This window comes from Plectropomus leopardus, chromosome 7 (assembly GCF_026936395.1).
Source record: "Plectropomus leopardus strain MGB_pleo_1.0 chromosome 7, ASM2693639v1, whole genome shotgun sequence".
Classification (NCBI taxonomy): domain Eukaryota; kingdom Metazoa; phylum Chordata; class Actinopteri; order Perciformes; family Serranidae; genus Plectropomus; species Plectropomus leopardus.
This window is the reverse complement of record NC_142182.1, coordinates 23,868,678-23,891,265: the sequence shown is the minus strand read 5'-3', so window position 1 is coordinate 23,891,265 and position 22,588 is coordinate 23,868,678. Positions and strand designations below refer to the sequence as shown.

Genomic DNA, 22,588 nt, shown 5'->3' with positions numbered 1-22,588 from the left:
ACGCAGTATGGCGTTGCATGTGGTCAATAAGTCAGTATCAGTACAAGGTCGCTGATGGAGGGTTTAATAATCCACTTCCACTCCCTGCTTGTTGGTTTGGGACAACATTTAATGTGGCGGTCCTTCTGCATGAACCAAGGCTGTTCCCTAAGCTGGGACATGCTCTTTGACCCCGTGAGAACCCGTTGGAGGGTCACTATTCCTATCAGGGGCCAGATTTGGCCAGTGGGCCATAAATTGACCATCGCTGCACTGGAGGGGAGAGGAAAGCCGGGGGGTTGATGAATGTTGAAGTGATTGCCAGGTGTGGTGTGTGTGAGAGGTGATGAGCTGACTGCCAGCAGGTGTGTTTGGGCTGAAGGACACTGAAACACAAGGGAGAGCCAAGTCAAAGATGTGGACACACAACGCAAGCTAAGTGTATTTTAATTATTATTATTTTAGAGTGTATATTATTTTAGTTTATATCTGCCTGAATTTCACAATTTTAAAATGTATTTGTATGTAATTTTATTTTTCGGCAATGTAGGCCTTTTTTGTCATATGCTTTCAAAAAAAACAAAGTACTTCTGTTTCGTTTCAAATTTAAGTTTCATTCTCCTCAGTTGCACGTGACGGTTACCGCAACAGTTTGCTTTCCGGCGGGTCAAAACTGAAACTAAAAGAACAACGGGGAAGTTTCCACCTTCACAGTAAAACTACCTTTTGTTTACTGCGACCTTGTTGACAGGCGCTCAAACAAAGCAGTATAACTGAGCAGGGCGGTGGTTTCATGAGAAGAAAGAGAGCTACATCTAGTTTCCTTTCCACTTAAATGAAAGTCGAGGGCAGTGTAGGTTTTGAAATGATGCGGCGGTGATTCACCTGTTGACTCCCTGCGGATGAGTCGTGAAGGAAACCGGGATCACTCCAGCTGACTTCACCTGAGATCTGTCACACAACGCAGCTGACAACTCGTCAAACTGTCCACGGTGAGTTCACACCCTTTTTTTTTCAACTATTTATGTTCAAAATGACTTTTAGATATCAAGTTTAAGTGGTAAAAGCTAAAACATACACTATGTTATAGTGTATGTTGTCTGACATATAGACTACTCGTGAGTTTATTATTCTATATTCAGATGGCTTATCTCTTTAAATTCTTGCAGATGTCTGGCAACAAAACCATCGTTTTCTTTGACCTGGAGACCACTGGATTAGGTAACTAACTTTATGTCTCAATATCATCAATTAAAGATAAATATGACCTTTCTTATTTACCTTATTTGATAACCGTCGGTGTCATAATATGTGCCTTGTTTACAACATTTATTAAAAAATTTCGCAAGATCTTTTGTTGACCTTTCAGGTTCATATTTGATCTTCTAAATTGTATTTAAGTCAGTTGTGTTGCCTTAGTTGTGTAGGATTTTATGTAACACTAATAATTTTATGTTCTACCATTATAGACAGCGTGACTAAAACAGTTTTTTTAAACTTCGTTTGGCATAGAATCAACTAACAAGATGGTTTTCAGATAAAATCTGTATAGTTTCTTAATTGTTTCTGTCAATATGTACCAGTATAAACCAGTGTTATGAAGGCTCCACCTGTTAACAGGCATCAGCTGGAGTCTTTATGTCATGAGCAAGATAAGAGCGATCAGAGTGCCTTTCAGTTTCTATTTTTGTTGGTTTCTAATCTCACATATGAATTCCAATTTGTTATTTCCATGGTCCGGGAAGGTTCAGTTAATATTTGTTAACAAGAGCAACTGTCTCTCTCAAAGCCAGAAACCACTGAATTAAGTCTTCTTGTGATGTAATGAGGTATAAAATCCAGACCTGCTCAGAACAGGAGCCTGATGTTGTTGAGCCACAGAATGTTTTTTTTCTTTTTTAATACCCAAATTAGCTTTCTCCTATTGTAGTGTTCTCCGTTCTTGAACAGAAAATGTTCTCGTATACTTGGAACATTCCCCTGGCTGCTCTCAGTGTCATCCAGAACATCTTTCACCATTCATTGTCTATGGAGCAGCTCCAGACTTTATACTTGTTGACATCACAAATTTAAATTTTAGCACTCTAATTTTTTGATTTTGGAGAGAGAGTTTTTGTGTACCGATACTTTTTTGGCTGCTTTAGATCATTTGAATAACGTGTGAATGTTAAAAATCAGCATAGTATGCTCACGTTAGTCACTTGGCTGGCATCACACTTTGTACAAATACGATTACAACACAGATGAGATTTCTGTGCCAAACCACACACCAGACAGAAATGCTCCTCCTGCAGCTGCCGCAGGACGCCACTGCTGCATGACACTTACCTGAAAGTTGCATCATGCAGGTTGAATTATGAAATGGTAGTTATACTAAAATGGTAAATACAAATCCCTGTGAGTCTGGCAAGATTTAAGGTGGGATTCAAAACCAGCTACTGCAAGTCCACAGACCGACAGGCGCCTCTTATGAATCAACGTATTTATAGTAGTAATGGACGAAGTGACTATGAGGCATTTTGAACACTTCCACTTTTTTTGTAAGATTGTGATGGATATTTCTCAGTGGCTGATTTTGAAGTCCAAATGATGAATTGAAAAATTAAGATGGCTGATTATTGGAAATCAGGAAATCACATTCTTTGAAGAAACAGTGTGGCTCATTGTTTCTTTATTTCTTGGAATCAAACTTCCTGAGTCAGTGGTTTTGACATAGTGTTAAATGACTCGGTTGCCGCATGCATTACCGTCACATTTGACAGGATGTCACGGTGAAGAACTTCTTAGAGTTTATTGAGTATATGTGCGTGCAATGGCTGCACAGACGAAGAGAGAGCGCCACCCACCCAGAAGAGACACCACCCTGTCAGCTGGTCTCTGCTGAGTCTAAAGAAACCACAACAATCACCAGTTCACACCAAATATGTGATTAAAAAGTAATTATTTTTGAAATGTAATCTAAATGAGGGGAATCCCCCCCAACAGGTTACACATTTCACGCCATATTTAATTTGAATTTAATACAATTTAATTACATTTTTCAGATAAAGGACATAAATCCTCCACACCAGACTCACCAACTGCAAACGTAGCCCACACTACGTTCTCTAAATTCTCTGCGTTCTCTGGAAGCTTGTTTCATGCTTTTACTTCTCAAAGTGTGACATTATTTGTCTTTCCACACCCTCTTCAGTCATATGTATTATTCCAAAAAAGGCTCAGCCTAAATATCATATATTCTGTGGACAGGCGTAAGTGTAATCGATTAGAAACGATCTGTCCTTCATTTACTTATGGGACTGTTTTTTTTTCTGATTTAAATATCACAGACCCCATTTTAACACAGCAATAAACATATTTGCTTTCTTACTGAGACATGGCTGCCCTAAATTAAAAAACAAACTTTGGACGAAGAATGGAGAGTGAAATAGCGAACCTGAATCTGTGCAAAGGCAACAATATCCAGTCATTGCATCAACTTGTGCTTCTTTCCTACATAAGAAAAACACTGAACAGTTTTTTGGATAAAACACTAACTGTTTTATAATTTAAAAAGTGTAGTCCACATTTTTAAAATATTTTTTTTTCTTTTTCACTCCTTTAATCCATCTCTTATCTACTTTCAGACACTTATGTGTGTGACATCATCCAGGTGTCTGCCATCTGTGGAGAGAGGGTCTTTAACGTCTACACCCTCCCCCGCCGCGCACTCACCGAGAGCGCCAAACAGGTGACGGGCTTCACTGTCAGTGATGACGGCCTGTTTCTCCACGGGAGACCTGTGGACACCGTCCCTCTTGTTGACGCTCTCACCTCCTTCATTGACTTCCTGCGTTCCTTCCGCCGCCCTGTGCTGCTGGCGGCCCACAATGCACGGCGTTTTGATGCACCAGTGCTCACCAGAGTGCTGCGAACACTCTTCCTGCGGCAGGAGTTCCAGCAGGTGGTGTCTGGGTTTGTGGATACCTTCCTGCTAAGCAAGAACCTCTATCGAGATCTTGGCAGTCATTCTCAGGAGTACATGGTCCGCCACTTCCTCGGAATGGCCTACGAAGCCCATAATGCAGTTGAGGATGCCAGGATGCTGCAGGAGCTGTTCAACTCATGGCGCCCCAACAATCGGGACGTCTCAAGAGTTACCATCTCAACCTATGCATTTTAAATAAGCCACAGAAAGGAATCAGTGAAAATTCTGAAATGAAATGACAGGTAGATTTCTTGTGATTGGAGCCAAATGATGCACATTACACCTCAAACTCACAGATATGTAATGTTCATTCTGTGTAATTTGTTTTAATTTTGTCTGATGTATTGTAATGTCATACACAAAATTGTTACACTCTTTTGTATTTCCAGAGAATTGCAACACAATTTTCCTACAATAACCATTAAACTTCAACTTGATTCATCTATACGACATGTTTATTTGCTTCTGTGTGTGTGGGGGGGGGGTTACTATTTATATTGCTCTTTTTGCTTGCCTATCTTGTACGCACCTTGCTGGTGTAACAATGCAAATTTCCTCTAACCTTTTCTCAAGTATAAAGTGTTGGTATATTCACCAACCAAACAGTGTTGAAGAAAACCTTGTACTCTTGATGAACCCATGAACGGTGAATTCACTTAATAAATAATAACACAAACTTGATGTATAGTTAAATAACTTAACGAGTAGTGAAATAACTCAACAAGTAGTGAAATGAACTTGGTGAGCCTCAGTTGTCCTTACTTGAATATATGTTTATTACAAATATCTGATCAGAGAAGCTCTTGGCACAACAGGTGCATGGACAGAGACATACCAAAAACTTAAAGTAACAGAAGAGTCACTCAGCTTTAAACAGCACATTTCACACATCACACAACTATGCCTATTGACGTAGCCAAAACATGTACAAGGTCTTGCCTTTGCAGTATCTTACACACAGACCTACTGGAGACATTGAAAGACTTAAAAAGGTCCTGGTGACATCACTGAATCACATCACACAGTACCATTTCTCACGATTACATTCACATTATTAGGAAATTATTTTCTATGACAAACAGATATACCGTGCTGAAGACCAACGTTTTTATTTTCCTCCTCGCTGCGGTGCGTTATCATTTAATTTCCTCTGGAGGGCAGCACTTTGCCTGAGACGCTTTGACACTCTCCATATTCACAGGAGAAGAAATGACTCTTGCGCATGCGCAAATTTGGAAAATAATGTCCGCAATATTTCATATTTCTTGATTCTGTTTAGTCTTTGTTGAAAAATATTTTAATTTGCTACGGACTTACACTATACTGTTTGTAACTGCAGGTTAGTACATTTTTAACACAAGGCAGCAACTAATCTCGTTTCCTTACTTCTTAAATCCCTCTTCAACGAGGCTTTTCTTTTGAAAGTTTAGTGTTCCGGTGTTCCGGTGTTCCGGTGTTTAAAACACACGGAGGGAAATTCAGGAAAATCTCTGTTTACGTCCTGCCTGTGTGTCTCATGTGTCCGCGTTGGTTTATTTTACAAAACTGTCATATTTTAGAGGCGTTATTGAAACTGTGGTCGTGTCGGGATGCAAACGTCGGCTTCAGACGGAGGAGAAAAGTCGCAACAGTCGCTGGTTTTCTTTGACTTGGAGACGACTGGACTGGGTAAGATCTCTTTTTACTGTTCATGTGATATCTTACACATGATACTTTATGAAAATGGTATAAAGTTCACACATTTCGTCGCCTGACGGCATTATAACAGTTAATTTAGTTTCAGTGTTGTTTAATGCACCGAAAGTTATTAGCATTAGCAAGTTATAGCATTTTTTTCTCTGATATAAAGTGAAAATGAAATTTAAAAAATGAATAGAAAAGCTCTCTGAGGTTTTACAAAGAAGAAGTTCCTCCCTTGCTGACACTTTCTTTGCATGTGTTGCAGACTTCATTTCCTGTATGTTGTAATGCGTTCATGGTAGTAGTGCTAGCAGCTACTCTTGCCTACTTTTCCAAACTGTGGGCGTGCGGACAGCCATCCACTGTATGTTACAAACTGACTTCCGCTTAAAAAATCCGTACTATCCCTTTAACAGTTTCTCACTTGATTTTTCCAGAAAATTTACAACAGCATGACATAGTATGAGTTATAGTGTGACTTTAACTCTGTCAGCTGTGCCTATTGTTGCTGTGTAAACAAAGTTTTCTGTTTACTGCATTAAGAAAATAAAATAAAAGTACACTTAATCACATAAGATGACACTTTTTAATCTACATGTTTTATTTTATCAGGTCAGAGTTGTGAGATTGTCCAGCTGGCTGCAGTGAGTGGAGGCCACTCTCTCAACCTTTACGTCATCCCTCGATGTCGAATGCAGCGTGGAGCAGCCAAAGTGACCGGATTCAGGGTCCACAGACAGAGACTGTACCTCCATCGCCAGCTTGTTCTCACCAACTCCCTGCGAGAGGTCCTGGTCTCCTTCATAGCTTTCCTTCAGATGCTTGGGTGCCCGCTTGTCATCGGCCACAACATTCGCCGCTTCGACTGTCGGCTGTTGGCTCGAGCTCTCGATGAACTGGACCTCAGAGCAGACTTTGAGTCAGCAGTCTCTGGCTGTGTTGACACACTACCACTGGCTCGAGAGATGCTTAAGGAGCTCGGCCTCCAGAGTTTCCGACAGGAGAACCTGGTCAGGGAGCTGCTGGGTATGAACTACAAGGCCCATGATGCTTTGGAGGATGTGCGAGCATTGCAGGCACTGTATGGCGTGCTTCAGCCCACACCAGACTTGATTAGTAGGCATATGTTCACTCTGGACACCATGGAAAACAAACTATCTGCTAAATCCAAAGTGCCCTGTGAGCCAGCAGTACAGCGCCCCCTGTGGGAGCACTTCAGACAGACAGTGAAGGTCACAGAGAGCAACGAAGAAGAAGCCGCAAGGTAGAGCATATGAAACGTGCCGAATTTGTTGACGGCACAGCTGGAGAGGCTGTTGTTCTCGTGCAAACAGCTGAAGCTGTCCGTTTGTGGTTGATGGTGGAATAAATGATAAACTGACAGAGAATCACTGAAGTCATCCTGTTCAGTGACGCAAAAAGGAAAATAAAATACAGAGCAAATGGATACAACAGTTTGTGAAAGCTTTTGAAAGGTGATGGGTGCGTATGAGGAAAATGCACGCACACCTGGAGGTCACATGGTACCACTCCAGCCTGACGCAGCATTTACATTATTTTTCCTTAGCCTTATAGGGTCCTACATTCCTCTAGACTGCCTTGATTGGCTCTGTCAGTGTGGAGTTTCATATCTGTGTGCTTCAGTCTCACCCTGTTTAATATCCCAAAAAACATGCACTTTAATTTATTGCTCAAGATTGGAGACACAAGAGTCTGTTTCAGCTGTAGCTTAAGATGGTTGTTGAAGTAGTGAGACGGTTTTTCTCTTATTCCACTTTTAACCCAGCAGTTTGATTTTCATTCATCAGTGTGATGAAACAGAGATGACTGTTGGATATTTGCCTTTCAAATATATTTTTGTAACTAAGAAAATGTAATGTAGTTTTATTCTGAGTTCACTCAAATGTTTTGATGAGCTTCACTGAAAAAACGTTTTTATTAAAGGTAAATAAATCAACAAATTAATGTTTTTTGTATAACTTTAGTGTGTCCCGAATTAATATTTTAGTAGAGCTAGGAGATATGGATAATATCAAAACAATAATAATTATGATAATCACTAGTTAGTTATCGGGACTTTAAATAGTAACCTTCTTATTTTCAGCCTGAATGCCCCCCACCCCCCTTTTTTTAAGTGTCTAACACAATGGGGAAAAAAATCCTTACCGAGTTAAATTTATCTGACTAAAGTGTGTTTTGCTATGATAAATTTACTGTTTATTTAAAGAGTCTAGTGAGTTTGGCAATCGCAATTTTGGGGCTGTTTCTGGTTTTAAAGATTTTATTCTTTAATAAAATTGAGAGAAACAAAAACTGCCATTGCCATCTTGGTTTGAAAAATTTTGGTTGATAAAATACCAAAGTTAACATTTAACTTGACAAATAATACTTCGAACTGCTCCACACTCAAGTACATGGTCTGATGTAAAATGAATCTTCTCAGGTTTGACTCTCTAAAGTTATCCAGATAACTTATAGTGCTTTAACTGGTATTGTAAGGTAGCAAACGGTACAGACGCAACAACAAGAAAACAGAGTTCAGACGGTGTAGTAATGGAACAAGGCTTTATTGAACCACTTTTACATACACATGTTTTCTGTAGTCCCAGGCTTCAGCATCACCATATTCAAAAATGCTAAACCGTATCCTCACTCGAGACAGAAATGTTCTCGCTATAGTTAAATAAAACAGTTAAGGTAAAACATTGTGGCCTTCAGACTTTTGTGCATTTGAAGGAGTTAAAAGTGGAAAAAAAGACTGATGTGCAAAGTCCTGAATGCACCATATTAAAACTAAAGATGACACAAAACAAGACCAGAAACAAACAAACGTGTGATTAAAATGAAATTAAAATGAAATTAAAAGTTAATATTTTTAATGATAATCAGATAATGTTCGAAAGAGCAACCCCCACAAGATTACTAAATAAAACATTTTAAAAATATGGGGAAAAAAGGCTTGTTGACAAATATAACCGGAGGCTCTACAATTTTAGAGATACAAACGGATGAATTTGAGGTAATGGTTCTTTAATCAAAAAGATGCAGTGATTTTAACTATCAACATCCTTCCATCTCTTAATATTTTTCCATTTTTCCAACAATATTTAGCAACAACCAACAACTTAAGATTTAGTGCATCTATATTAGGGACAAGCTTAGAGATTGACCTCCATCAGTAACATTATGAAGAAGGTAAAAGCATTACCAGCGTTGGCTCAGGGCATTCATTCATTCAGGTCAAACTATGAAGAAAAATATTTACTCACTGGTAGGTCGGCAGGCAGATAGGGCATTCACTCTCAAATATTTATTTCTAGATAACCTATAAAAATTGTAACAACAAGAAAATCCACGTCATGATTTATTGAATTCAGACTGACCCTGGTATGAACTGGAATATTATGCAGACGTGTGCACCATACTGAAATTATCTAGTTACAATATTGTACCAACATGGTGGGAAGTGGTCACCACAAAGATTTTACTGTGACGACAAAACGACTCACCTCATGATATATAAATGTACAGGTGAAACCTTACAATGTGGTACAGTTTCAGCAAACATTTCTCTTAGTATGTGATGTCAAGTATCGATGATTCAGTACAAACAATAATACATGCAAAGTCTGTAAAAAAAATTGGCTTCAAACACTCAGAAATACAGACATGTTTGTTCCTATATTACTATAAAATTCAATGCAGCATTTTGTTGTACAAATGTACAATACTTGGATGTTTTAATGGGCTTGGGTCAAATTGTATAAATATGCAACAAGCAGCAGCAGCAGTGCATTTTCAGTCATGTATAAATTTGAATCAAAATGCATTCTTGATTCCCATGAAGTCGTGCTTAAAGGGATAATTCAGATTTTTTGAAGTGGGGTAGTATTAGGTACTTATCCTTAGTTATTACATTATCGACAGTAGATGTCGGTCTGCACTCCACCAGGTTGGAGAGGCAGACAGGAGAACCGACACTAAAGCTAAGCAGTGTACTGCTGTGGATGGGGGCAACAGCAAAAAATGTTTTTACCACCTAAAAGAGCCCCAGTGTACGCTATATTGAGAGTATTTTCCCTACTTAACGCTGCTGTCAGACAACCCTTCCCAAATGGGAAACTGAAGCCGTTATATCCAGCTATGCTCTCTTCAAAGCCACCAGACTGCACTGACAAAAACAGTCATTTTACCCATTTTTTACCCATTTTTTACCCAGTCATTTTCACAGAACACAAGAGTTGCTGGACTACCGTTGCCTCGATTGTTTGGTTTGTTTGTGTTATTTGGTGACTTTGGTGAATCCAAACTAAAAGCTGCACAGAGCTGTAGCGTCACATGTAACATACATCTCTTAACAGATATTTAACAAAACTGGTAGCACACCTATAGTCCTACCTCACCACTTATTTGTCTCCGTGTATGAATGGTCCTGTTTTTGTCTCTGTACTGCTCCATGTGCATATTCCAGCAGATTGGACCACGAAAAACATTCAAACTCTTTTGCCATTTCTGCAGTGGCAGAATTCCTGTACAAAGAAAATCATTTCACTGTGTTAAACACTGGCTGTGTTCTCTGTTTACTATACAGATACAAAACAAAACTGTGGAAAGAAGGTGTAAAACTTTGAAACACCAAAGTCACATGACAGCCATCCCCTGTAGGTAACACACTGACTGGGACAAGTACCTTTTAAAACCCCAATGCAAACATCCGAAATACCCCTATAATGGGATGACAATAGTGGACCTCTTTTTTTAATCTTCATGATTTTTCACTACTTTGAGGAGAAGTTTCCAGACTATAAACATGCGCTGGTAAAAGTAGTACTACTTCCCAGGGTCAACTTCACTGTGGCAGTCGAGACAGAGGACCCTCTCTAGTATTACTGCTCTAAATCAAACATGCACAGGCATTTCAGTATAACACTATATAGTCTCAACTGTTGATAAACTAACAATATATTTTTACCCCAGAGGTGGATATTTACTTCTTCAAGCTAAACTAAGATGATAAAACAGTTAGTTGCACCAGTGACCCTGTAGAAAGGCTAACTGCTGGCTCATTTAACAGACATGCTCAGTCCTCAACAAGATGGTTCTATAGTTGTACAAAGCAGTGAGTGGTGGTGTACTGCACCAGTGTAAACATATCCCCCACCCTGCTTTAGTGCTGTTTGAATGTATATCTTTATCAGACCGGAGGATAAAAACGTGCAGCTGTAGGTTCATTGGGAATAAAAAGGAAAAATGTCGCAAACACTGGAGGCCGACTGCGGTAGAAACCTATTACCAACTGCGTATGGCTGTACTGTACAATGACAGTGTAATCACGTACACGTAATCACGTTATGACTGCATTTGTATAACTGAACATATGCAGGACATGAGTGATTGAATATATGCAGGATTACTTTTGTGTGATTGAATATATGTATTCGCATTGTGCACTGTAGGCTGCCTTTGCTTAAACTTAATGTAACTGAGACACTTGAGTGCACCTCTCGCAGCGTTGGGAAGGTTACTTTTGAAATGTAATCGATTACAGTTTACAAGTTACCCTGTTAAAAATGTAATAAGTTCCATCACTATTTCATTTACTTCAACTTATCACATTTTATTACATTTCTAACAAATGTTTTAAACTAAATATATTAATATATGTAAAGCAACGTAACGAATGTTTTATTCAATGTCTTTATTTTTTCCATATGTAAACCCTTAGTAATCACCAACATTGTGATTAGTAACTGTAATTTAAATACATATTTTTTCTCAGTTGCTAACTGATTACAGTCACATTTATTTAGTAATATAATTACTGTAACTAGTTACTCCCCAAAACTGCTCAGATGTACTAAATGTTTGTGTGTTCACATTTCTGAGCAAGCTGCCTCCTGCAATGTGTCCGCCATGGCCGAGTTAGGAAATCAGCGTCAAGATGGGACTGATACTGGAATCATAACAAGATCCTCGTAGGAGAGAAGGGGGTCAGTCCGATTTACCAAAGGGGAACTGGACATAAGTAAATCAATCAGGGGGGGACAGGTGATCAGGAGACAAGCAGGAGGAGGTGTGCTCAGAGAGAAACCCTTTATAGCAGTTGCTCAGTTCACAGACAGAGATTTTTGTAAAACCATTAAAAGGTCTTTATGAATTGTAATTAAGATCTTAAGCTTCACATTTCCCTTAAACAAGTTTTTGATGACCTGAGAAACTTTTGAACTGCGGCACAACTGTTTAAAAAAGGAAGTATTAAATGCATGAAAAATATCTCAAGGTCTATTTTTTAGCTTTGTGTTGGCTTTCAGCTGCATCACACTGTCATCAGTGGATGGAGTTTGCTAAGGGTCTTTCATTTTGTTTTCACAAAGCAGTCTTACCAAAGCTTTACTTACTAGTTATTGTTGGGCTTTCTATTGTATCATATGATCTTCAGCAGGACTGTAGATTTTATATTTTCCTTTTCTGAGCGTTAAAAGTAATTTTACATTTCGGATCCTTATGAGGTTGTGTTCTCCTGCTGTCTTCAAGGTCACATAAACTTTCATGCTACAATTGAATTGCTCAATCTTCATCATAAGTCATCAGGCTCCATATCAGGAACCTGTGGATCAAGTGATCTCAACAGTGTCATGTGCACTTGTTTTATTTTGGGTCCTGTTCAGTGTTATGGACATATTATACTTTTTATTCTAACTATGTGTCCTCTTTCCAGCACCTATTATGAATTTGGGATGTGCGCATCCTCTGCTTTTTTTTAGAGGATGTGATTGCATCGCTCCAGGTAGAAAATACAACAAATTAAAATCCATCAGCAGTGGATTACTGCTGGATTTTAAAGCTAAAAATCACTGCTGGAGTAGTCGGCAGGTCGAGTTTGGGTTGGGGGGGAGCAGCGGGCACAGACGGGCATCGGCACACTGTGTCTGAAAGCTCTACTGCCTACTTTAAAAGTGCACTACGATAATTGGGCTTGATCCTTAACGCAGTGTCATCCTTTCTGAGTCAAACCAGAGGAAAACACACACAGGTAGTTTGAGCTTTCACACACAGCCTCAGACTCACAGCTACAGGAGGCAGCAGGCCCGGAACATATTCATCCCCGCCTGGGAGGTGATGTGCAGGGAGACGCTCTCATTGGCCGAGACGAACAAGACGGTGCCCCGCCTCAGCGTGACATCAGAGAGGGCAGCTGCAGAGGTCGCCGTGGCGTCGCCTTCGATGACCAGGAGGATGCTGGCGCTGTCAACTGATGCAACAGTGTACTGCTTCACCGAGGCTGGGACCTGCAGGAGGGACGGCACGGAACAAGGTAAGAATGTTTCTGTTTGCAACTTAACACTTTACAAAAAAACAAAATATTATTTGCCCACCGGTCTGTGTCTACCTGTTACCTTCTGTGCACATGCTTAAATTCCTTGACTGGAATACACAGTTTGATGATGTTCTTGTTGGCACTGGTGTGTGTGTATTTATTATGTTACTTAAGTAAATGTGGGACAATTTTAGATTTGTTTAATTCACTGACTGGTTTTGACACCAGCTAGGTTGAATGGTTGTTGGTGGGTTTCTAAAACTTTTGAAGAAAATGTTTTTGACGTGTCATTGCAGGAAAACCACTAGGGATGCGCAATATTGGATTTTTTGTAGATATCTGACATGCTGAATATAACAACTTCTTTGGCTGATATTCGATCCCAATATTGATATATCCACTTGTTTTCACCATCTACATTTAGCGATCATCAAGTCTCTTCTGTAGTGGAATTAACATCATATGATAAATACTTGTCGCCCCACCTCGTGATGACCTGCCAGCAGATTGAGAAATTCAATGCAATGCTTTTCAGTGTATGTAATATTTGTTCAATGTGCAAAAAAAGAAAAATTCAACTTAAGGTTGATGTTTTAATAATATTCTCTTTGCAAATTAAAAAAATGAGAAATTAACAATTAAAAATAATAAGAAATTGAAACAGCAGTTTGCCAATTGGCAGAAATTGGCATGTTGGCCGATTTCAGTATTTCATTTTAAAGCAAATATAGTCGAAATCCGCTAACATGCCAATATTAACGTGTATCACTAAAAACTACAAGTGCAATAAATAACATTGATTATGTTTACATGCACACTAATATCCCTCTGTTATTCTAAATATGACAATATTCTGAATTTAACAAGGTTCATATGAACAGCATATTCTGTTGCAAAATTAGCCATTTTTCGCAATGTAGTAATTTCTGACTAAGATGTGGGATATGCCAGTGTTATTCAGGTCTTCGGAGCATTCTTTGGACATCTATACAGCACATTCATACCTCGCGTCTCAAATTGAGCTTGTACAGCAATTTGCAACACACGACCTCTTGATTTTTTATTTTCAGCTCTGCGTTTTAAAGGCTGGGATAGAGATGCATGTCCAAAAGAAAAGCCCACATTTCTAGTTGGAAGGAGATACGCATCCACTTTTAAACATTATAAAAGAGGGAGGCTGTGTTAACAACGTTGAAAAGACTGGAAAAAAAATCTTTGCGCAAAATTGCAAACGCCAATCCAGTCGTTTCACTTTTACATGGCTGCATGTAAACTGAAATATTAGAGAAATATTTCTCTTCATTTGCCATGTAAGCAGCTCAGTAGAAAAATTATCTTTCTCAGAGTAAGGTCAAAAACTGGAGTATTTTAAGCACACGAACATATTCAATAGAGACTACATTTCATTTACATCTAACAATCTAAGGTCCAGATATTACGTAGACTCTCCCTGCCATTACAGTTTAGACTGTGTCATGAAAAAGGAGTATGGGAAGATATTTTGACAAGTCACACAAGCTAAAAACGTAAATCTTCAAATTGTAGCTCTTTCAAGACATACAACACTTTTAACAGGTGTGAATATTTGTTTTATCCCCCCTTACGTGTCTTTATTGCAGTGACTGGCTGGCTAAATTTGTAACTCATTAAATAACTACCTCAATCTCGTTTATAAATTAAGGGTTTCATTGTGAAGAAACTACAGTATGTTACTATGTTAGTCTAAATAGTATAAACAGTTGCTGTTTTGGTTTGTTGAGATTATTAATAACAACCACTCCCCATTCGGTGAGTTTTACTTCTGTCACCATTCAGAGTTAATGTTTCCCTTCTAACGTGTAATCATTTATCTAGCGTTGGTTTCCTACCTGTATCCTCATGACAGTGAAGTCTGGCACTGGGGGGTCGTACAGGAACACACAGGGATCTGAGGCATCCTGAACACACGGGAAGATTTTGGAGCTGGCCGGAGCAGGGTTGTAGTTCAGCATCTCACACAGCGTGTTGACATCAATGTATTTCGGTGTCAGACCGGCTCTCACTGTGTTGTCTGAGCAGGCCATACACTCAATACAGTCTAGATGGATGTATGAACAGACAGAAAAGGGAAGCATGTTTTAAATAAGCAAAGTGGGCAGTCCACTCTCCTTCAAATGGAAAATCAATTCTCAAATACTCTTTCAATGTTACATACAGTTAGCCTGTGAGGTTGAATGCATTGCAGGAGCTATTTCTTCTTTACCACTGATCTACTTTTATAGTCAGTGATTACCAAGAATGGCTTTTGACAACAGGTGTGAACCTACACTCAGCTGCGGGATGAATATGTGAGTGGACAGGAGGCCAGAAGCGGTGACAGTAAAGGCAACAGAGCCAGTTAAAGGCAAAACTTAACCCAGAACACATCGCATAGCTCCAAAAACATGGACAACACATGTATGAATCCCACTGTTGCATTAGCTAACATGTTTCTTTCAATACCAGGTTTTTTCCTCAAGTACACCATCCCGCTGTAGGAAATTTCTTCGATGCCACCAAATGTGTTCATCTGCTACTGAAAATAGTCCCCATTGAATGAAGTATTCACTCCTGTTTGATTAACATTTGCTTAAAATTACAGTTCCCAGCTGTTTTAGGAAACTACAAAGCCTTTTCAGAAAATAAAACTATATTTTTGTGGCTGACTCTTAAAGATTATGTATGCAACAGACAGGGTAGGACAGTCAGAAAGTATAACTACATTATTGGGTTTTTACGTCTTTAAATCAGGTTAAGAGCAAATTTTATTACATTTCCATGCATTACTAGATTTTAAGAAACTAATTACATTATTGGGTGCTAAAGGCTTATTACTATGGAAAAATACAATTCCTGAAATGAAACTAAACACCTCGTCTCTGTTTTAAAACCCGATTTCAAAATGAAAATGTATTTGGTGGATGTGGCCTCAGTTTTATGAATATGAACAAAAAGCATCATCTGACCTCCATAAAGGTAAGCGTGAGGCTCGTTGGCTCCCAGGAACATGGCTTGGCCTGGATCCAGGACTATTTGGTTGAGGAAGTAGATGGAAAAGCAGCCGATGTCTCCAGGGTACTGGGAGTGGAGACGGAGCAGCAGGTCTCCGTTGCTGCTTGATGTGTCCTTTCCTGCTGCACCTGCAGAGGTTACAAACATCAGTAAACCATAAAGAGCAAAACAACTAACCCGTGTTTTTACTGATTTAGTTGCAAAGCCTCTTATTGGTAGAATTAGATAAATGTCTGATTTAGTGCCTCCCTGTGGTAGTATAAAAAAAAGGCACTGACTCGTCCCTTCCCTGACTCTGGGATACTGGTACAAATGGGATAAAGCAGCACAAGTGTGGTTCATTATTTCACTGCTTTTACTGCATAATCAGCTGGAAGCTGTAATAGTCTTTTTTAGGTGAGCTTGTGTTACTTGTGCTTCAGTTTGTACCACAACTGGGTGGATGATTTTTATTTCAGCTGGGGGATATCTCTCAGTCTAACAAACTTGCACCAGATACCAGACTGTTGATAATGATGAAAGTGTTTTCATATATTGATACTCAAACAGACTGCGTGAAACAAGTGAAAAGGCAACACCTCTACCTCTACACCCTGGTAATGCTTAAACTAACCAACTATTTTTTTTAATTCATTTTCTGTTGCTAGGAGCTCCATTAGCTACATCCCTCGGCTTCTTTACCTTCTTCAGTGACTCTCTTGACCAGCATGTTGAGCTGATCTACGAACACCTTCTTCTCACAGTTCATCATCCTGGTGAAGCACTTCTTCAGCACCTGGCCCGTATGAGCCGCATCTCCCACGTTGCATCGCAGCTCCTCTGCTGCCTCATTGCCCACCAGAGCGTGGAACTCTGGGACAGCTGATGTACACACATGCACAAGGTATGTAATTATTTTTTGTGAAACATTTACCATTCAAAGTACAGTACTATGCCCCTCAGCCCACCCAACCATTATATTATTTACAGTATGTGTATGGGTTTGACACTATAAAATGTCTCTATTTTCCTTTTTTCTCCAGGACAAACAATCAATCATCCTCTAATGACCCTGTGGGACTTTGAGACTCACATTTAAGGAATCCCAGGATCTCCTCCACTGGTCTGAAGCCACAGAGGCCCTGAAAGCGGGTAAGAGCAATGGCCATCTCTGGCTTGTGGTTGTTGTCTGGATAGTGCTCCGGAAACTGAGCATGGAGACGAGCAGCTAACTCCTGACCAAACCATAATGACAGAAAAGGAAGAGGGTTACTAAGAGGAGAGGTGAAGGATGAGAGTGTGTAGACTAGACTTCCTTCACCTGTTTGCAGTGGCAGCAACGTTGGTCTAGTAAGCTCATTTCTTTCTGACTCAAAATCCAACTCTGACTCAAGTGACCAGTGATCAGTTGAGGACATTAATCAGACTTTCTGCAGCTCATTCTGGAGTAATAAAAGTCTTAACACATATATTTTTTTAAATGAGCAGTAGTACTCCACAAGACCTGTAAACAGACTTACTACGTGAAATCAGTACACTTGTCCTTTAAGTTTTGTTTGGGTAACATCACACCGAAATTTGGTTGGGTTTATCACAATAAATATTTAAATACTGATGATACTTGTCCTTCACCAGTATATATTCCAAGGATACTAATGACATTATGAAACTATAGGTGAAATTTGGTTTACAGATTTCTGTTTTGCAGTTCATTTGGCTTTAGTCAAATGCAAAAAAAACCAAAACAGTTTTAATCCATGCTAAATAATGTCCCTATACTGACAAATTAGTCATTTTACGCAGAATGTGGTCACTATGTGGGCCTGTGTGTATTTGTGTACTCACTCTGTTGGGGTGGGCCTGTATGGACAGGGCCGTGTTGACTGAGAGGACTTTGAAGAGGAAGGGCAGCTGTCCCTGGAAAGTGTCTTTGACCTTGGAGCCCAGGCAGCCAGGGAAGTGGGCGATCCACTGGCCCAGCGTGGTCTGTGCGATCCTGTTGTCTTTGATCTGGGCATCACCTTTTGGGTGGGCACCCATCCACAGCTGGGAGACATCGCAGAGAGAGACAGGTTATGTCCAATAGTGGAAGTTCAAAACACTCAAAATAAATTTAGTGGGTCGAGGCGGAAGTAGACAAAAGGTTGCACAAGTGGATATGGGTTTATGAATGGAAGGTTGATGGGTCAAAAACCTAATCCAACTAGAAGAACACAAGTGGGGGAAATAATGTGAAACAGTGAGTGCTGAATCCCAGTTAAAAGTATAACTACTCCCAGAATAAATATAAACTGAAAAATGTTAACTTGGCAGTTCTAATGCTCTTTATCTTCTGTTAACAAGCTCTCTAATGGAGCCCTAGTTGTACTCTGGCCCTCTGAGAAAAAGGCCTGGTATAATACATTTACATTAAAGGAGCAGTGTGTAAGATTTACGAGGACTGAGTGATATCTAATGGCGAGGATTGCAGCTTGCAAAGAGCTGAAACTCCTCCTGGGTAGAATTCCTTCAGTGTTCATTGTTCAGGAGGTTTTTACCCGGAGCTGAATTATTCACAGAGGTCTCTTCCTCTCCAAAACAAAAAGTGATTTAAACTGGTAAAAATCACTGAATAAAGCAGTTTCACATTGCATACCAGTGTTTCGCTGACACAGATGGGCATGTCGGAGACGGGGCCGCTAACCTCCTTATCTATGCTCTCCTTTTTTCTCTGATAACTTTAGATCAAGAAATTGAAAAGGTTTTTCCTGGGAACTGAATTATCCTCTCAAAAAAAAGGCTCATGTTTTAAAAAATCTGTGTTTTTCCAATGCTGCTTGTCACAAGAGGCTGCTAACTACAAACAAAAAGGCTACATCTAGAGTCAGAGTTTGGTTTGTCTGATTCATGCCGATCTCTGTAGACCTGGCCCATTAAATCCACTCAGTCTTGCTTCCATTTTTTTCCAGTGGCAACTCGCAGCATTGAAGCAAAAAAAAACAAACAAAAAAAAAAAACCCCATATCCCTCACAGCCCAAAAAGCATTTTCCCCATAGAGCACCACTGTAAAAAGAGGTCTGTGAAACTGTTGACAGGACACCTCCAACTGCATACAAGGTCAGTTATGATGCTTTCTACCATGAATTTTTGAGCTATGCTGAAAGTGACAGAGGCAACGTGAGAAACACTAATGGTTCATATTCAGTAGGCTGCGCTCCACAGACGTAAACGCAGTAGCTAGAAACTTTTTTGGCATATGTGGCAGGTGTGCAACTCCATTCAAATGAATAAGTCCCCTCTTGGCATCCTGTACCTAAGGTATTATTATAGATCTATACCACTGCTGAGGACCGGCTTGCTACGTGATATTACAGGCTCATTCTTAGGTACTGAAAACCCAACAATTCTTCTTTTTCAGGTGATTATAGACTAAAGAAAAACATTATATTATATTGTAATTCAGCCAACATATCCCCTTAAATCAGACACACTGGAAATTTAAATCAGTTTATCTAATGCTGTAATCCAAAGTGATTTATACTCAGGGAAGTGAGAAGAATCCTAACCATCTCACTGAGTGTAAATCACTCTGGATAAGAGGGTTACTGTAATGCCTTAAATGTAAATGAGGATACTGTCTCTCAAGGACACACACTTGTTGGTGGACAAACACTGACTGCAAACCTGTAACCCTTTTTGGTACAGGGTGGTCTCTTTAACCTGTGTCCTGGGTCAGCCAACATGTAACAGTTTCAGTACTATTCCAATAACAGTATAATTACAAGATTACTCAAGTGCAAAACTAAAATCTACTCAATACAAAAACTGGAAAAAATAGGATATACAAATGTTAGACTACTTGCACAATAAGTCACATACTGTACCGTAAATGAAACATCAATACAATCCTCTGACCATAAGCATGAACCATGACATGTGACATAACTGCGGCTTGTGGTACGTGAAAATGTCACCACTGCAATAACTTGAACTGATGAACTTTATTAAAAAAAACCCTGCAGAGCAGCTGTAGCTAAATAAAGACTTACGAAAGGCATGGAGAGAACAAGGCTCTCTGCTAAGATACTGAGCATTAATGGCAATGCACATTTTAAACCCTGAGAATGATACCAGTTTCCCTCTGCTTTGTCAAACATAGGAGTGATGCATTTTTGAGTGTGAACACTGTAGAGCAGAATTTAAAAATCTTAGAAATCCTATTAATGCCAACAACATGTGTTACCATTTGCTGCTGCTACACAAGTGTGGTTATCCTAATAAACTGCACTGAATGTTTAATGGGGATCCTGAGTTTTAATGTCAAAATTTTAAAGTTTTGTAAGTCAATTTTTTTTTTACCTCTATTCCAGTGTTTAAAAAGTTGCATTATTTGACCTTGAAATGTTATTCACAGATAAAAAAAACCCAAAAAAACTCATGATATCCCAGATGTTCAAGTTTTGCCCGTTCTTTTAAAACAGTGTAAATATAAATACTGTACAGTTCTGACACTACGCAGGATTTTCTTTCTGATTTAACCACAGAGTGCTTGAATCCTTTCTGGGAGATTACAGGTTTTTTTTGGTTTACTTGATTTTAAAAAACAGATAAAAATATTCCATTACAACCTGGAATTTCCAGTGAACAAGGTCCTTTATATATTCCCTTATTTGTCAGTAACCACCAACAGATACAATTCACCTCCTCAGCAAGTATCATGTTTAAGATCCAGTCCATTTGAACTGGTACCTTTCCCAGTAAAAACCTTACCTCTGCATAGGGCTTTCCATCCTCTACGACAGCTAGCGGGTCTCCCCCAACCACAAGTTTGGCCACCTCGCTGTCCAGCCCAACTTTCCCCCACGCATAATGTTGCACGGCACAGGTGAGGGGAAACACTGAGGAGGAACCAAATTTACTGTGTGATTCTTAAAACAAAAATGTATACAGAACTGAATCCAGTGTATTCCAGGAACCTCCATTCCCTTTATGACTGTGAAAAAAATACTTATAATATAAATACTATAAGTGTACTACATAATGTATCTGTCTGTCTATCTTTCAGGGAGTGTTCATTATTTATCAGAGGGGAGGGGGAGATGCAGAAAGCGGGAGGCATGTACAATATTTTTTTAAGCACTGGGGAGGGACGTATGTTTTTTAATTTTGGCTCACAACTTTAAATTGCTGTATTCTGTATGTACTTAACAAGCATGTTTTTTAACAACCCATAACCTAATCTAAGCTTACAATAGTGATATTTCATCAAAATCACTTTATTCTGGTCTCATTGACAATCTGGCTACAAGTAAACCATTTGCACTGATTAATCAGCATGCACGACATGAGAGAAAAACTCATTTTTTCAACTCTAGGGATTCACCTTCAAATTTTAACCTTCAAATTTCAAACAGTATGTTTTAAAATCAAATAGCTAATTTATGGTGGAGGGTGGATCATGCATTTTCACCTAGTAACTCAGGGGGGCTTAGGGGAAAATATTTGCAGCTTTGGGGAGGGTTATAAATAAATACATACATACAAACATAAGGAAGTCACACTCCTCTGAAAAATAAAGAACAGTCCCTAACTTGGCCTATTACATTAACAAATCCTCACCCTAAATTAGCAAGAGAAAAAAAAGCCCAAAGCAGGTCTTCCAGAAAACACACAATTGGATTAAAATAAACTGGTTTGTTGACAACATTAGCAGTTTATTGTTTATTAAGGCGTGGCATAAATTGACAGGGACAAATAATCACGCAGAGCCTGCTTTAAAAAGCCCGTATAGTGTTGTTATACAGCATTTAAAACGGTGGAAACAGACTCCTCCGGGGATACATCATTTGGCGGAACACCGGCCAGCTGACGATGCAGCGTTCACTGACAGAAACACACACAGTAAGCAGGTTTACATTAGCGACGAGCTGCTCGCCTGTGTGTCTAAAACGCACACTTCGCGTACATCTGTAGACATGATTCGTGGCTAAAAGGCCTAACTACGTGTGTTATTTCACTGTAGTGCTAACAGTCCACTATCCGCCTACCATTAAACAAACAAAACACCGGCTGAAATATTGATGTGGAGGCTCTATAACGAGCTTTTTTTTCATTCAGTCTCTTGGCGTCAATAACCTGCATTAGGTATCATGTAGTGTTAATAACCCAATGCGACATTGGCTGGCTACATGTTTATCGACGGAGCAGACGATATAAAGCAGTTATGAAGGAGAAACGCTCACTCACCTCTCACTTCCTCCATGGCTGAAACGGCGGCTGTCGGACCGATGGCGTCTGGTGACGTCACAATCTGACTCGCGACTTCGTAGAGGTTTTTTGTTGTTTTTTTTTTTTTTTTTTTTCCAGAAACTCTCGCGTTGCAGATCCAGGCTACCTTTTAATTTTAAAAACTGTTTATGTTGGTGGAACAAATATATTAAAAGAGAGGTGCTCCAACAAAAATATTAGGAACGTACTAAGTTCCTTATTTAATGATGCATAGTGGGAGAAAGCATGGGAAGTTCATATAATTACTGCAAATAACAAGCTCAAAGAAATATCTTTATTCACAGATCAATTTGGTAAATGCTATGTTGGAAAGATTTAAGCGATTATCGATTACAAATGTTTTTTTCTTTGGACTGGAAAAAGAGAA

General features: G+C 39.3%; 3 protein-coding genes across 4 annotated transcripts; 2 read left to right on the top strand and 1 right to left on the bottom strand.

The window, feature by feature from the left end:
- The first annotated feature begins 353 nt into the window (after nucleotides 1-353).
- On the top strand, nucleotides 354-4,391 carry LOC121950535 (uncharacterized). The gene is made up of 3 exons (XM_042496563.2): nucleotides 354-971; nucleotides 1,149-1,200; nucleotides 3,606-4,391. Exons 2-3 carry the CDS (start codon nucleotides 1,149-1,151, stop codon nucleotides 4,139-4,141), a joined length of 588 nt encoding a protein of 195 aa, XP_042352497.1. The 5' UTR covers nucleotides 354-971; the 3' UTR covers nucleotides 4,142-4,391.
- A 750-nt stretch (nucleotides 4,392-5,141) lies between these two features.
- LOC121959324 (protein PML-like) lies at nucleotides 5,142-7,809 on the top strand. 2 transcript variants are annotated; one of them, XM_088080258.1, is made up of 3 exons: nucleotides 5,142-5,285; nucleotides 5,506-5,614; nucleotides 6,239-7,809. In XM_088080258.1, the coding sequence occupies exons 2-3, from the start codon at nucleotides 5,536-5,538 to the stop codon at nucleotides 6,892-6,894; spliced, it is 735 nt and encodes a 244-aa protein (XP_087936384.1). In that variant the 5' UTR covers nucleotides 5,142-5,285; nucleotides 5,506-5,535; the 3' UTR covers nucleotides 6,895-7,809. The 2 variants fall into 2 exon arrangements, with proteins under 2 accessions (XP_087936384.1, XP_042364518.2); XM_042508584.2 differs by lacking the exon at nucleotides 5,142-5,285 and having other exon boundaries at nucleotides 5,351-5,614; nucleotides 6,239-7,805.
- A 365-nt stretch (nucleotides 7,810-8,174) lies between these two features.
- Nucleotides 8,175-22,327, bottom strand: mpi (mannose phosphate isomerase). Its single transcript, XM_042496144.2, has 8 exons — nucleotides 22,180-22,327; nucleotides 20,704-20,831; nucleotides 17,799-17,999; nucleotides 17,047-17,188; nucleotides 16,656-16,835; nucleotides 15,929-16,102; nucleotides 14,813-15,021; nucleotides 8,175-12,915 (listed from the first exon to the last, which is right to left on the bottom strand). The coding sequence occupies exons 1-8, from the start codon at nucleotides 22,193-22,195 to the stop codon at nucleotides 12,697-12,699; spliced, it is 1,269 nt and encodes a 422-aa protein (XP_042352078.2). The 5' UTR covers nucleotides 22,196-22,327; the 3' UTR covers nucleotides 8,175-12,696.
- Between the last annotated feature and the right edge of the window lie 261 nt (nucleotides 22,328-22,588).

Bases quoted from the DNA above. Each gene is read 5' to 3' on its own strand.
- LOC121959324 (XM_088080258.1), top strand. From the start codon at position 5,536: ATGCAAACGTCGGCTTCAGACGGAGGAGAAAAGTCGCAACAGTCGCTG. The intron at 5,615-6,238 runs GTAAGATCTCTT...TTATTTTATCAG, and splicing joins CTTGGAGACGACTGGACTGG to GTCAGAGTTGTGAGATTGTC.
- LOC121950535 (XM_042496563.2), top strand. From the start codon at position 1,149: ATGTCTGGCAACAAAACCATCGTTTTCTTTGACCTGGAGACCACTGGA. The intron at 1,201-3,605 runs GTAACTAACTTT...ATCTACTTTCAG, and splicing joins CCTGGAGACCACTGGATTAG to ACACTTATGTGTGTGACATC.
- mpi (XM_042496144.2), bottom strand. The intron at 15,022-15,928 runs GTCAGATGATGC...ACATCCATCTAG, and splicing joins TCACGCTTACCTTTATGGAG to ACTGTATTGAGTGTATGGCC. The intron at 12,916-14,812 runs GTAGGAAACCAA...TCCCTCCTGCAG, and splicing joins TCACTGTCATGAGGATACAG to GTCCCAGCCTCGGTGAAGCA.